The 12,550-nt window shown below is 48.5% G+C and overlaps 1 protein-coding gene across 1 annotated transcript in view; it reads right to left on the bottom strand.

Annotated features, from left to right (window-relative positions):
- Cpa5 (carboxypeptidase A5) overlaps positions 1 to 12,550 on the bottom strand; it is a 49,089-nt gene that overhangs the window by 8,243 nt on the left and 28,296 nt on the right. The window contains exons 2-5 of the mRNA XM_004642755.2: positions 11,383 to 11,597; positions 9,932 to 10,013; positions 9,245 to 9,379; positions 856 to 954 (exon numbers count right to left, since the gene is read on the bottom strand). Of these exons, the coding sequence (XP_004642812.1) occupies positions 856 to 954; positions 9,245 to 9,379; positions 9,932 to 10,013; positions 11,383 to 11,498 (432 nt within the window). The 5' untranslated portion in view covers positions 11,499 to 11,597. The remainder of the gene's footprint in view (positions 1 to 855; positions 955 to 9,244; positions 9,380 to 9,931; positions 10,014 to 11,382; positions 11,598 to 12,550) is intronic.

Genomic DNA, 12,550 nt, shown 5'->3' with positions numbered 1-12,550 from the left:
CCTGGCAAGCGCAAGGGCCTGAGTTCAATCCCTGGTTCCGCAAAAAAAAAAAAAAAAAAAAAAAAATTGTTTTTAATCCTTTGTAGACTCTAAGCCGCTTGAAGGTAGAGCTTGTGTTTTATTGACCTCTGGCATCGGTAATTAGGCAGCTATTTTAATTCATTTTCTCATCCTTTCAATACACATAATTAACAAACATAAGTAAGAAAATGGATCGTTCAGTACAGGTCTTGCAAAATGAAAAAGTGCTGATAGTAACAGAGTGGACAATATCGACCACGTTACATCCTTAACATAAAATGAGACCTGTGCCTTGAGTTTCCTTCAGGAGTGGTCATCTCTGCACCCTCCTCTTCCTGCCCATTAGATCATTAACCACCAGTAGCTGAGGCCACCAAACATCACAAGTGGTCATGGAGAAGTTAGTGGGTTCCTCCCAGAGGGTGGGAGATCAGGCAGCCTTGGCCAGCCTTGTTCTGGCCTGTCAAAGATTCCTGCCCAGTACTTAGCAGATTTTTTCCCCCCAAACCAGGGACTGAACTCAGGCCTTCTCGCTTGCCAGCAAAGCTCTTATTCCACTGAGTCATCTCCTGGCCCCCCCTGCCCAGTACTTAAAGTCTTGCCCAGCAGACTCTTTACTCCACTCCATACCACCGAGGGCTGTACTATTGAACAAAAGTCCCCACTATCTGTGTGCTGGATTCTGGGCCACTTTGAACTGAGTGTCTAGCAGACTATTTAAGGTCTCCCCAAATTCATAGCCTCCCACAGACCTCCACTGGTCTCTGCCAGAGTTTGGGGACTAAGCGGCCCAGTGGCATGAGAAAGCATGGAGCTTGACCCAGATAGGCCTACCTCCTCCAGGGTGTGGTAAGAGGAATAGCTGAAGCTACTGGTGCTGCGCTCCAGCCTGCGAGCCTTCGCCATGGCTTCTCTCTCCTCATCCAGCAGCACCTAGCAGGTGGAAACATGCAGCAGAAGGGCAAGCAAGTCCTGCGCTGGCTGCGCCTCTTTGGACCCCTCCTTAGTTGGCTGTCCACTAAGATGGCATTGACACAGGAAACCAAGCCACTGTGAGAATGTGCCATATAGGGGAAGACTACTGCGGGGATGACTCTGCCAGCTAACTGGCATCCATGCTGCCATTTTTCAAGTAGGGAGTCTGGAGAGCTCTGCCACCAATTTACTGTAGAACTGGCTGTGGGATTAGCTTCCCCAGCTTGAAATTTGGGGGAAGCAATATCTGTCTTGTTACCTGAAAGGACAGGGTATAATACTGGATGTGATGACATTTTGGGAAGGATGTTCCTGGCCTGCTGCCAACATTCATTGCCATTCTGTTGAATCTGAACCCAGGCTGAACCATAGGCACTGACCCTTTGGGGAGAGCAGAAGGTTTCTCTGACTCTCAACATCAACTCTACCTACCCCCTTAGAAAGTAGCCTAGATAACTGGTGTCAAAGCCATTTGGAAAGACAGGTATGGACAAATCCAGTCTCATGTTTTTCTTTTCTTTTTCTTTTAGGCGGAAACAGGGATTGAACTCAGGCCCTTGCACTTGCCAGGCAAGTGCTCATTCTACTGAGCTATCTCCCTGCCCCAAGTCTCATGATTAATGTACCAGTGGTCTTTCATGTACCGTGTCAGCTGCCTCCTAAACACAAATGTGAGAGAGCCAAATGCAGTGTCCTATGTGTAAGTTTGGTGTTGGCACACAGCCTCATATATACTGCCTGCTGACCATAGAAACTGCTCATGTCAGGGGCCAGGGAGATGGCTCAGTAAAATACACGCTTCCCTGGCAAGCGCAAGGGCCTGGGTTCAATCCCCGGTTCTACCAAAAAAAAAAAAAAAAAAAAAGAAAAAGAAACTGCTCATGTCATCCTGGATACTTTCCCAGTTTGGGTCATGTTGAGTTGGGCAGGTGCCCTCCACTCAAGGTTATACTCTTGATGGAGCTCACTAAGAAACAGCTCTGAAAAAATAAAATAAAATAATTACCTGGCAATGCATCATAGACCTAAATGTAAAATTTAAACTATAATATTTCGATTTTTTTTTTGCTTTTGTATTTTTAGGGAAGGGTCTACAAGGTGTTCGGGGTCTCACTACTAGATTGGGCTCATAGTGATCCATCTGTTTACAGCATCCCAAGAGCTGGGATTACAAGTGCTCATCACCGCATCCAGTCACAATCACCACCTCAGAGTGCCCTGGGGTTGGGGCCAGCACGGGCCTGGGGATTGGACCCCCAGCCCCTGTGCCTGCTTGTAGATGCTTTAATCAGCTAAGCTATTTGACTGGCCCTAAACTATAAAATTTCTGGAAGAAAAAGTGGGAGAAGATCTTTGTGGTTTTGTATTTAGCAAAGATTAACTTGTATAAAGGCAAAAATATGAAAAATAATAGAAATTTTTAAAAAAGAAACAAACAGCTCTGAGCAGGATTTAACATTACCCAGTTGGCTTTTCATGTTTACTTGTGAGTTTGTCTAAGGCTCAGAGCAACAGACTCACAGCAAGTGAACTTGTGTAAGTCACTGGTCCTACTGAAGCCTGTAATGGTGGGTGAAGCCATGAGGTGAAGCCTGTCTTGTCTCACTGTAGAACTAGCTGTGGGATTAGTTTCCCCATCTTGAAATTTGGAGACAGCAATGTCTGCCTTGTTACCTGAAAGGACAGGGTGTAATATTGGATGTGATGACATTTTGGGAAGGATGGCCACAGCTAAGGACACCTGGCTCCAACCGCAATTAGCCAGATAAAGAGTCGTTGCTGCAGGCACCTCACCAGTAAAGGCCTTCCCAGAGATAACATAGTTCTCCTAAATTAACATAATGTTTACTTGGAGAAACCTTGCAAGGACTCCCAAGCCCTGCCCAGATTCCTGCATCTTCTTTAGTATCCCCCTCTTTTTTTCCCCCCCTCTTTTGTTTTGAAAGCTAAGAAATGTGGACCACCTAGAGAAGTTATTTGTCTTAAACCCTCAAATCTCAAATTCTGCGAAAGGGTTTCTCATCTTCCTGAAGCCCTGAAATCATTTTATTTGTCTCATTTATTTAAGTCTTGCCATCCAATCCTTTGGGAGATTGTGGGCCTGATCAGTCTGCAATAACTAGGGGATGTTATCAACTCGCTGTACTCTTATCTTGGCTCCCAGAAGCTACGGCATGCCAGGATTCTGCACTGACTATCCAATACAGGAAATGCCACCCAGGATGCTGATCAGCACCCTCATCAACTCCAAAGTATCTCTTGTTTACAGCTCTGAGTCACAACAGAGTCTGGAGGATGTTTTATCACAGGCCAGAGCCTTTTGGTTTATGAAGCATCTTTAAGCTCATGATCTCACTTGATCTGGTCAGATGACCAGATCCCAGGACAAAGATTAATTCTTCCTGTTTTAGAGACAAGGAGGAGACTGGAGAGATGACATGGCAAAAACACAAGCAACAGAAGTAAGATAACTAGATATTCCAGTTCCAGGCCTTGGATTCCTTGAGGCTATCAAAACTAAAGGCCAGGGGCCTGGCCCTAGCTCAGGCCTTTAAGTGGCTGCTTCCACAAAGCTGTCAGCCTCAGGTTGCTGGAGTTTGAACCTCACACCTCTCCAGCTGACCAAAAATGCCCTGAAGGCATTTAAGGAACAACAACAAAAAAAAAAACTAAAGGCCAATAATAATAACATCTATCTATCTATCTATCTATCTAATCTTCTATATGAAACATAGCACACAAATCTACAAAATGTTAAGAACAGCTGAAAACTCCATTATAGTATTCTCATAATTAAAATGAAAACAAATACCCCTGAGCATAAGAAAATAAGACACTAAAATACCAAAGATATATACACCAAAATGTTAATGATGCCTATTAATATAGAAGATTAGACTCTGAGAACTTTTTTCTTTATTTCTTTTTCAGTTTGACAATGTGTTTTGTTTGTTGGGTTTTTTTTGGCGGAACCAGGGATTGAACTCAGATCCTTGTGTTTGCCAGTCAAGTGCTTATCCTACTGAGCCATCTCCCCAGCCCCTGACAATGTGTTTTTATTACTTCAATAAGTTAGGACTCTTTTTTTTTTTTTGTTCCTCGAATGCCTTCAGGGCACTTTTGGCCAGCTGGAGAGGTGTGAGTTTCGAACTCCAGCAACCTGAGACTGACAGCTTTGTGGAAGCAGCCACTTAAAGGCCTGAGCTAGGGCCATGCCCCTAAGTTAGGACTCTTAAGTGAATAAACAATGTCAAACTCAGAAGCTCTGGCTGATGGGAAGCAGCAGCAGGGGGCTTCAACCCTGGGGCTGGGAGAGAAGGTCCCCCCATCTCTTGCTACAGTGAGGGTTCATGACGAATGCACGGCCCACTTCCTCATGACTCTCAAGTTCATAGATTTCAAAAACGGGAGTGGAAATCAATGTCTGGGGCTCATTTGATTTTATATTTGAGCACCAAATACATGCCGGGCAATTATAATCGCAGTATTTGCCAGCCAGATGAAGGCTGAAGCATTCCCACTGGGCAAAGCTGGGACCCTTGCTGGCCACCCCTGACAAGCACCACCCTGGGAAGCTCTACCGGAAGGAATGTACCTTCTTCCCAGGAAATCCACTCAGATCTCAGCAGCCCACCATAACTGATGTGTGCCTGCCACTATGGGCTGATAACCAGCTGTGGTGAACAGCTGCAGGGATGGATAGCCACCAGGTCAGAGCAGGCCTGGTCCCTGCTTGTGCTCATCAGAATAAAGTTAGAGGGGCCAGGGGTCTAACCTATTAGGTTCTGGCAGGGGTCTGAAGCAGAGTAAAAGGCAGAAAGAAGAAACTGGGAAGACAGGACCAGGCAGACACAGCTCGTCCCACACAGCCAGAAACACCCACAGGAAGAGTTCCCATGAGGGCACCTTTTGTTGCACAACAGCTTGGAGGCAAATGGGAAGTCGGCACCACACTGCAAATAACACCAGACACTCTCCCAAACTTGTGAATGGATATGACACCCTCGTAGGAGTTAGGAATGTTTGGCCCTCACAGGTTGGCCCAGTCCCAGGAACACTAATGCACCCTGGACAGAACACTCCACAGATGTTTATTCCTTGCCCAGAGTTGAGGTAAAAAGATGGAGGAGCTAAGAATGTGGCCTCACTACAGGCTCAGGATGACCAATCCAACCCAACCAGGCTCCTCAGAAAAAAGCAAGAAAGACCAAGAAACTCAGAGGTCAACAGTTGGCCTCCCTGGAAGCCATAACCTAAGAGAAATAGTAATGCTTTTGTGCCAATTAATTTATGACAAGGATAAGGGAGGTGTGGGGAGAACAGTACCCCAGTATAAGAGAGAGAAAGCCAAGGGCCTAAAAGTGGAGCTGAAGCCTGCAGCAAGCTGGACATCTCCGCACTGACCCTCCTGGAACACAGCCGGAGCTCTGTGGTGACATCTCTCTTGGCCCAGGTCCCGTTTCCTCTTCCTCATCTCATGTTTGCATGGGCAGAGGCAATGACTGTGTGCCCTCAGGAACAGGGCTGCAGATCTTTAGTTACTGGAACAGAGACCCTCAGAGCTCAAAGCTGAAATCCCTGGCTGCCAAGGGGCAAAGTTAAAACAACACTCAAAGAATGAGGAGAGAGGCAGATGGCACAAGAGCACTGGTGGGTTTGAGGCAGAGGAATGACAGGATTGGATTTACAGATTTTCAAAGACCCCTGTGGCTAATCTGACTGAGGGAGGATGGCTTGAAGAGTCAACCTTGGTGTGCTGAGATATATTTTGAGGGGAGAGCCCAAGGGATTTGCTGGTGGACTGCTTGCAAAAGAGAGGAGTCCAGAATGACTCCAGGTTCTGTGACTGGGTGACGAGTTGGGGAAGACTTGTGGACAGAGAGAGGAGGAGAGATAGTGACCTGTGGATTTGAGAGGCCCACCAGACCCCCAGGAAATGGTGAGGCGGGGTCAAGATACAGGAATCTAGAGTTCAGAGGGAGACGTAGGCTGGAACTAGGGTGAGGCAGTCCTACGGAGGTGGGAAGAGGTAGGCACTCCAGATGAGGAAGTGGGAGACTTGCGGGCAAAGAGCAAGCCGCGAAGCCAGGACAAGCCAGGACAGTGCAGGGTCCTGGGAGCGCAGAGACGTGATTTGGGGAGGAGTAGGACACGTGATTATAAGAGGTAAACACGCGGAGTTGGCCGTCGAGCTGGACCCAGTGTTTTGTTGTCATTGTCAGTCAAGGGTAGCTTTGCGGAAGTGAAGGGCAGGCTGCCCCCAAGTGAGCCCCACCAGAGGAAAAAGTATTTCCAGGAGTTTTGCTTTACAGGAAGTAGAGAAAAGGGCTGGAGGGATCAAATGATGGGGATCAAGACAGGATTTTTAAAGATGGGACAAATAACTATTTGTATGCAGGCAAGACTAATCCAATTGGTGAAGCAACATTTATACTAAATTGTATTCCGCTCTAGATGGTTGGAGCATGGGTGATTTTTGTTTTCTTCTTGTGCTTTTCCCCAATTTCCCAAATTATCTAACATGAATATTTATTAATTTTGTAATCAGAAAAAAAGCCATTAAAATCCACGGTGCTGATTGCTCAAGTGAAGCTTTTCCATGGTGACTCATCCTAGGGGGAAAAAGGCAGCACAGGGCTGAAGAGAACAAGGAGGTGAGGAAAAATTAAATGCAAATCGAGCTCCCTCAGAATCAGATAATTTCTTGCCTGGCCCACTGCAATTTCCTCACCATTCTCCTGCCTGTCTCTACTGGGCTTGTCCCCAACTCAACACTGTTGCCAGGGCACAGTGGTTTTTCTGAAATGCAAATCTGACCAAAGCCCCTTAAAGTCTTCCCCACGGTTGAGGGGTGGGGGTATAATCCTGACCTCTTCGTGCGAAGAAAGTGCCCTCTGCGGTGCAGGCGGGCCTGGTCGCCTCTGGAGGAGGGGGCTGTCTTCCTTTCCCCACCCCCTTCCAGCCTGCAGCCACACACCGTAATTACCACCTTTTCAGCACAAGAGAGACATGCGGTGCCTCTTGTATTCTGCTCCCATAGCAACCTGCTCCCTCTCCATCAGTGCACTCATCCACTCCATTGTAATCACTGGCTGACTCCCCTCCCCCAAGCCCCACACTCTCCTACTCCCTGGATACAGCCCAGGACCAGATCGTTTTATCTTTGTGTTTCCAGCCCTTGCCCCATCTCTGCACACAGTAGGCATCTCCTACTGTGAGTGAGTTACAGAGCTGCCTCATCTTTCTCAAGCACCTGCTGGTCACAGAGCCAGGGGAATGAACGCTTTCTTTCCTTAAAAATCTTCCAGGCCTCTGGCCAAAATGAAAGCTGAAAGCAAAGGTTTTTACCCTTTCTCTCAACCTGGATCCTGTGCCACACATACCCTTTCTTCTTCCCTTTCTTCTTCATATCCATTAATTCAACTAACGTTTATTAAGCATGAGCTTCAGAGGTGTCAAGACTGGATGAGGCCAATGGGACTGGACCTTGAGGGGTTGAGGGGAGGGGGCCAGGGGGAAAAGACCAACAGGTCAATAAACACAGGCCTGGCCCAAAACAATAGAGTAATTCATTCTGGAGATAACCATTAAGGGCTCGCTGTGGAGGGGAAGCTATGTACAGGGCAGAAGAAAGAATCAAGCCTGTGCATCAACATCTGCAGTAAGCCTGGTCACTGACAGCCTGGGTCATGGGAAGCCCTTCCTATTGCTCAGCTGGTGCTTAGTGAATTCCTCTCCTAGGGTCCCTTCATCACCACAAATCCACAGGAACAGTGGCCGCCCCCCACCTCCAGCACCCTAGAACCCACAGAGCTGGATCTCCAGGAGGCAGTCAGTGCTTGATGCTCTGCAGATGGCAGCCTGTTTGGGAAATTCCTGCCTGGCTGGGTTAGGGCATTTTCCTGGGAGACTGCAAACCCCAGAGGGGGTTGGGTATGGTACGGTCGAGGCCTGGCAGAGCAGAATCAGAGGACAACTCCAGAGGAGCAGGTGGGGGAGGCTCAAAAGTGACTCTAGGGCTGCCCCTGATGTGCAGAATTCAACAGAAAGTTTTTCCAGACCTCTGCATATCTGTCTGCCAAATGCTGCGGGCTTCCCAGAGTACAGCAGAAGCAAAGAAATGCAAACTTCAAAATAGAGGCGTGAGCTAAAAATGAGAATTAAATTCTATTTCTTTTGATGTGGTAGCCTCTTTTGTCTGTGGGAGTTTCTCCATTTTTGTTTGTGGGGGATTTAATTAGAGAAACATCCCATCCTCACATGTTGAGCGAGGAAACAGATGTGCCTGATGAGGGATAAAGGACTTTGAACGGACCAAGAGCCCCAGCCCTGTGCTCCATGGGAAAGGAATGCTGTCTAATGCGTTTATCCCTTGGCATGTGATGTCAAGTGTGTGTGCTCTGGGAGGCTCTGTGTTCCCACACTCGGAGCCCTTAGAAGAGATTAGTGCTGAGCATCCTGGTCAGGAGTGGACCACTGTGGATACAGTTGCGCAGGTACATAGCCAGCAACCGCATGGGGGAGAGGATGGAGGAGAAGACTTAACGCCTGAGTGGTACCTAAAGAATCATTCCCAAAGAAAGCTGTGCTACCAGCACCTTTCCAAGGATCTTTGGGATGTCGCTAAAGACAGAATAGAAACAGAATTTTACGATGTTCAGAAAAGATGCTGGACTGCAGCAGCAGATGGGGTGAGGGCAAGTCTTGCATCCAGGGCTGCTCCCCTGGGACAGTCCTGGCTGGGAGAGAAGCCCCAGCACAGACAGCCCTGGAGCAGGAAAGGGTGGCAAGGGTCATGCTAGGCTTCTTTTACTACCTCTAGCTTCTCTACAGCAAATGAGCACTCCCCCCACCCCCACCTTGCTGAGACTGAAGGGGGACAAGTGGGAGCAGTCAGAAAAGCCAAGTCTATCAGAGGTGCCTGGGAAAGGCCTGAGTGATTTCCCCTCTCCGCATTCTTCCTGCCTCCTGCTTCTTTGCTAGCTGCAAACTCCTCTGCCCGAGAGGATGCACAGACAGCTTCCCGCGCGGATCACTTCGCACCTCCATGAACTCTGCCCTGAGGCTTAAGTGTTCTCTGGGAAATGGGCAGCCTGATTCCTTCCATGGCAGGATCATAAACACACAGATGGAGATCCAGAAGTGAAGTGCGTGCTTTCAGCCTGAGTATTTTTCCTGCCTGGTGTGTCCCAGTAGGAAAGGATGTGGAAGGCGACAGCCCTGCATGTGGACCTGGGTGACGTCTTACCTGGACGTTCTTAATCATAATGCGGTAAGCAAGTCCATGAGATTCCAGGTAAGCTTTGATGTCATCCAGTTCAGAAAAAGGAACTCTCATGTCCACAGGAAGGCTGGGTCTGGCGGGGCCACGCCAGAAGTCCACCTTGTTCAAAAAAGGAAGAAAAATTTAGATACATTTATTGCCTGACCTTTGACACTCTTTCAGGCACCTTGGAGAGATAAATGGTTCCCTGTTACACTTAAAAGGGCTCTAGTTCCATAATGAAAACACTAAAGTGAACAGAAAGATAAGGGTAAATAAACAAATATAATCCCCTAGTCACCAAGTTTCCTTTCCCTCTTTGTCTCCCTCCTTCATTTACTCTTTGCTACTTGGCCTGAATCTACAGACCCCCTACAGAATTCCTAAGGTGAGACCATTCATCATCTGGGACAACAGCCCAGGTCAGAAGAAGGAGGCATCGTTGCTCCCAGCAGGACAACTGTTCTCACAAACAAATGCTTTGCCCTCCAAATTTGTGGGCAAGTGGGCCTCAGCTTTCCTAAAGGAGAGCCACATTTGACTTTTCTACAGTCTTGTGACTGTTGTCAGACACCTGAGGAGGGCAAGTTTGCAGTTAGGGGAGCAGGACAGGGAACTGAAGTGCAGGAGCCTTGGTGGGGGGGTTCCTAGATCCTGCTCTTCAAGCCTCACCTTCTGGGGTTTCAGGGACTCCAGATCCCTGAGAAGTGACAGCTGCTTCTCATCTTTGGCCAGGATACGAAGAACCTGGTCTCTGAAAGAATACAGCAAAGGCAGATAAAGTTGCGGAGATAGCCTCCTGTGGACTGAGTCACTCAGAAGAGCCAGAGGGGATGAGAGGCTGACCGAGGGGCCCAGAAGGAAGGACCGGAGCTCTGGGAGTCGTGGCTCTTCAGCACAAGCCAGGGGTCTCTCCAGCCCCCAGGGGACTAAGTAAAGCCTGTCACTGCTACTAAGAGAGAGAGAGAGAGAGAGAGAGAGAGAGAGAGAGAGAGAGAGAGAGAGAGAATAGATAATACAGGGGCTGCAGGGACCAACGGCAGCCCTAAGTGCCCTTCATACTGGAATGCCTAGGCCCTGGAAGAGGAGATCACACAACTCCACCCCACCTCAGTAGGGGGAACTGAGCTCCTTGCCTTCCAGCTGGATGGACAGGAGGCCAAAAGCCAGCTGCCTGCAGTGTGCCCACCAGCATCTGATACCTGGGGTGTAGCTCCTCCTTGATGGAAATCATGGGTGCTGAATCTATTCTCTGAGCTATGTCTCCTCTGCTAAGGAGAATCTGTGGACTACCTGCTTTCTGGGATCTTTGGGAGGCTCACAAATCATGTCCACAGAGAGCCTAAGATATGTACATACTAGAACTTTCTGTTACTCAAAGAAGGACAGGGATGGTGAGATAGCACAGCGATCTAAAGTGCCTGCTTAGGCAAGCTTAGGCAGGCGCAGGCGATCGAGGTTCAGTCCCCGGCATATCCATATGCTGCACCAGCCTCGCTCTCAGGGAAGGCTATACAGGCCAAAAAATAAAAAATTAAAAAAAAACGGACAATATCACACCACTTTTGGTCAGAACACATAGCCTCAAGGAAGTTTACTAGCTTCTTTAAGAATCTGAGGGGGGCCCGGGAGGTGGCTCAGTAGAATAAGCGCTTCCCTTGCCAGCATAAAGGTCAGAGTTCAATTCCTGGTTCCACAAAAAAGAAAAGAAAAAGAACCCGAGGAAAAATATGAACTTTCATTTGTCAAAGAAATATATACTGGGCCGGGGAGATGGCTCGGTAGAATAAGCGCTTCCCTGAGTTCAATCCCCGATTCTGCAAAAAAAAGAAAGAAAGAAAGAAATATATACTATTACATATGATTTCAGGGAATTCTTGGAACCCTCAAAAACGTACCTCTGAACCCCAGATTTTAGAAGAGGCAGTAATACCACCAAGTGGCACGGAGCAAAAGAGGAGACACTAAGAAGCCAGAAGGGGGCTCTGGATGGAGACAGAAGTCCTAACTCCTCTGCTTTCATCCAGTCCCACCCAGGCAGCCACATACACATAGCACTGGGACACCCATATCTCCTGGCTCCAGGAGCCAGTCCTCCCTCTCCCTGAGCAGCAGCTACTTACCCTGTAAAATTCATTTGGCCCCAAGCAGCTGTCAAGATAAAGCTGCTGAGCAGGAGTGTCCACTTGTTCACAGGGGGCGGTCTGGGGCCCTGGCCTTGTCTGGGGGTGCCTTGCATGCTTCTTCCTCCAGAGGAGCTTCCAGAGCTTTCCTCACACCCAGACAGGGCCCAGGCCTCAGGGCAGTCCAGCACCTAAAAGTGACCGGCAGCTCCAGCCTGAGAAAGGCATTAGGTTCAGTCAAGGGGGATGGCACCCCACATACGGTTCCCACATGCCAGGTCTTGGGAAAACCAGGGTGGTTCTACACCCTACCCTCCCTAGTCAGATCTTCTCCTGCCAAGAGGAGAAGGAAGAGAGAAAGAAGACAACCAGGTCCTTGGCTTTTCTTTTCTCTGGGGAGCCTTAGGGTCATTGACTTGCCCAGCCTCGTGGTGAGCCTCAAATCCTCTACCTCCAGGAGCAGAGGAGTAGCTAATGGCCCAGAACATTTCTTCCCTCCTCTATAAAAATGGCTCCCTTGTACTCCTTCACCTTTCCTTTCATACACACTGTCCCCAGGCTGCATCCTCCTGGCACAGAAGGGTGTGTATTTCATTGAAAGCCACTGGGCTCAGAGACAGAACTGGAGGCTCAAATCCTGTCTAAAACATCTGGGGCCACTGATCTAATTTATCTCAATCTCAGTCAACCAATTCATCAGTTAGGTGAGGTTAACAGCATCCCTCTCCTCCCTACCTGTTGAGGACTTGGTGGGTATTACGTGAGACAACCTGGGTGAATTGGCTTGGCAAAGCCTAGAAAACAATGTATTATTATTTCAGAGGCATTAACCCTTAGTCACAGCTGCTTTTGAGGTCCCCACTCTATAGTCAGGAAAAGGGGGAGAGAGAGGACAGGAGGGAAGAGGAGAGGAGAAGAGAAGAGAGGAGAGGAGAGAAGAGGAGGGGACAGAAGGGAAGAGAAGAGAGGAGGGGAGAGGAGGGGAGAGGAGAGGAGGGAACAAGAGGGGAGAGGAGAGGAGGGGAGGGGAGAGGAGTGGAGAGGAAGGGAGAGGAGGGGAGAAGAGAGGAGAGGAGAGAAGAGAGGAGGGGAGAGAAGAGCATCTTCTTGTTCAAAAGCATCATTTTGAGTCACTAACAATGAGACAGCTATCCATGTACTTGGTTTA

The sequence above is a fragment of the Octodon degus genome, unplaced genomic scaffold, assembly GCF_000260255.1.
Source record: "Octodon degus isolate 3935 unplaced genomic scaffold, OctDeg1.0 scaffold00160, whole genome shotgun sequence".
In the NCBI taxonomy this organism is placed as follows: Eukaryota; Metazoa; Chordata; class Mammalia; order Rodentia; family Octodontidae; genus Octodon; species Octodon degus.
The sequence above is the reverse complement of the archived record's forward strand: the minus strand, read 5'-3'. Positions and strand labels throughout refer to the sequence as shown.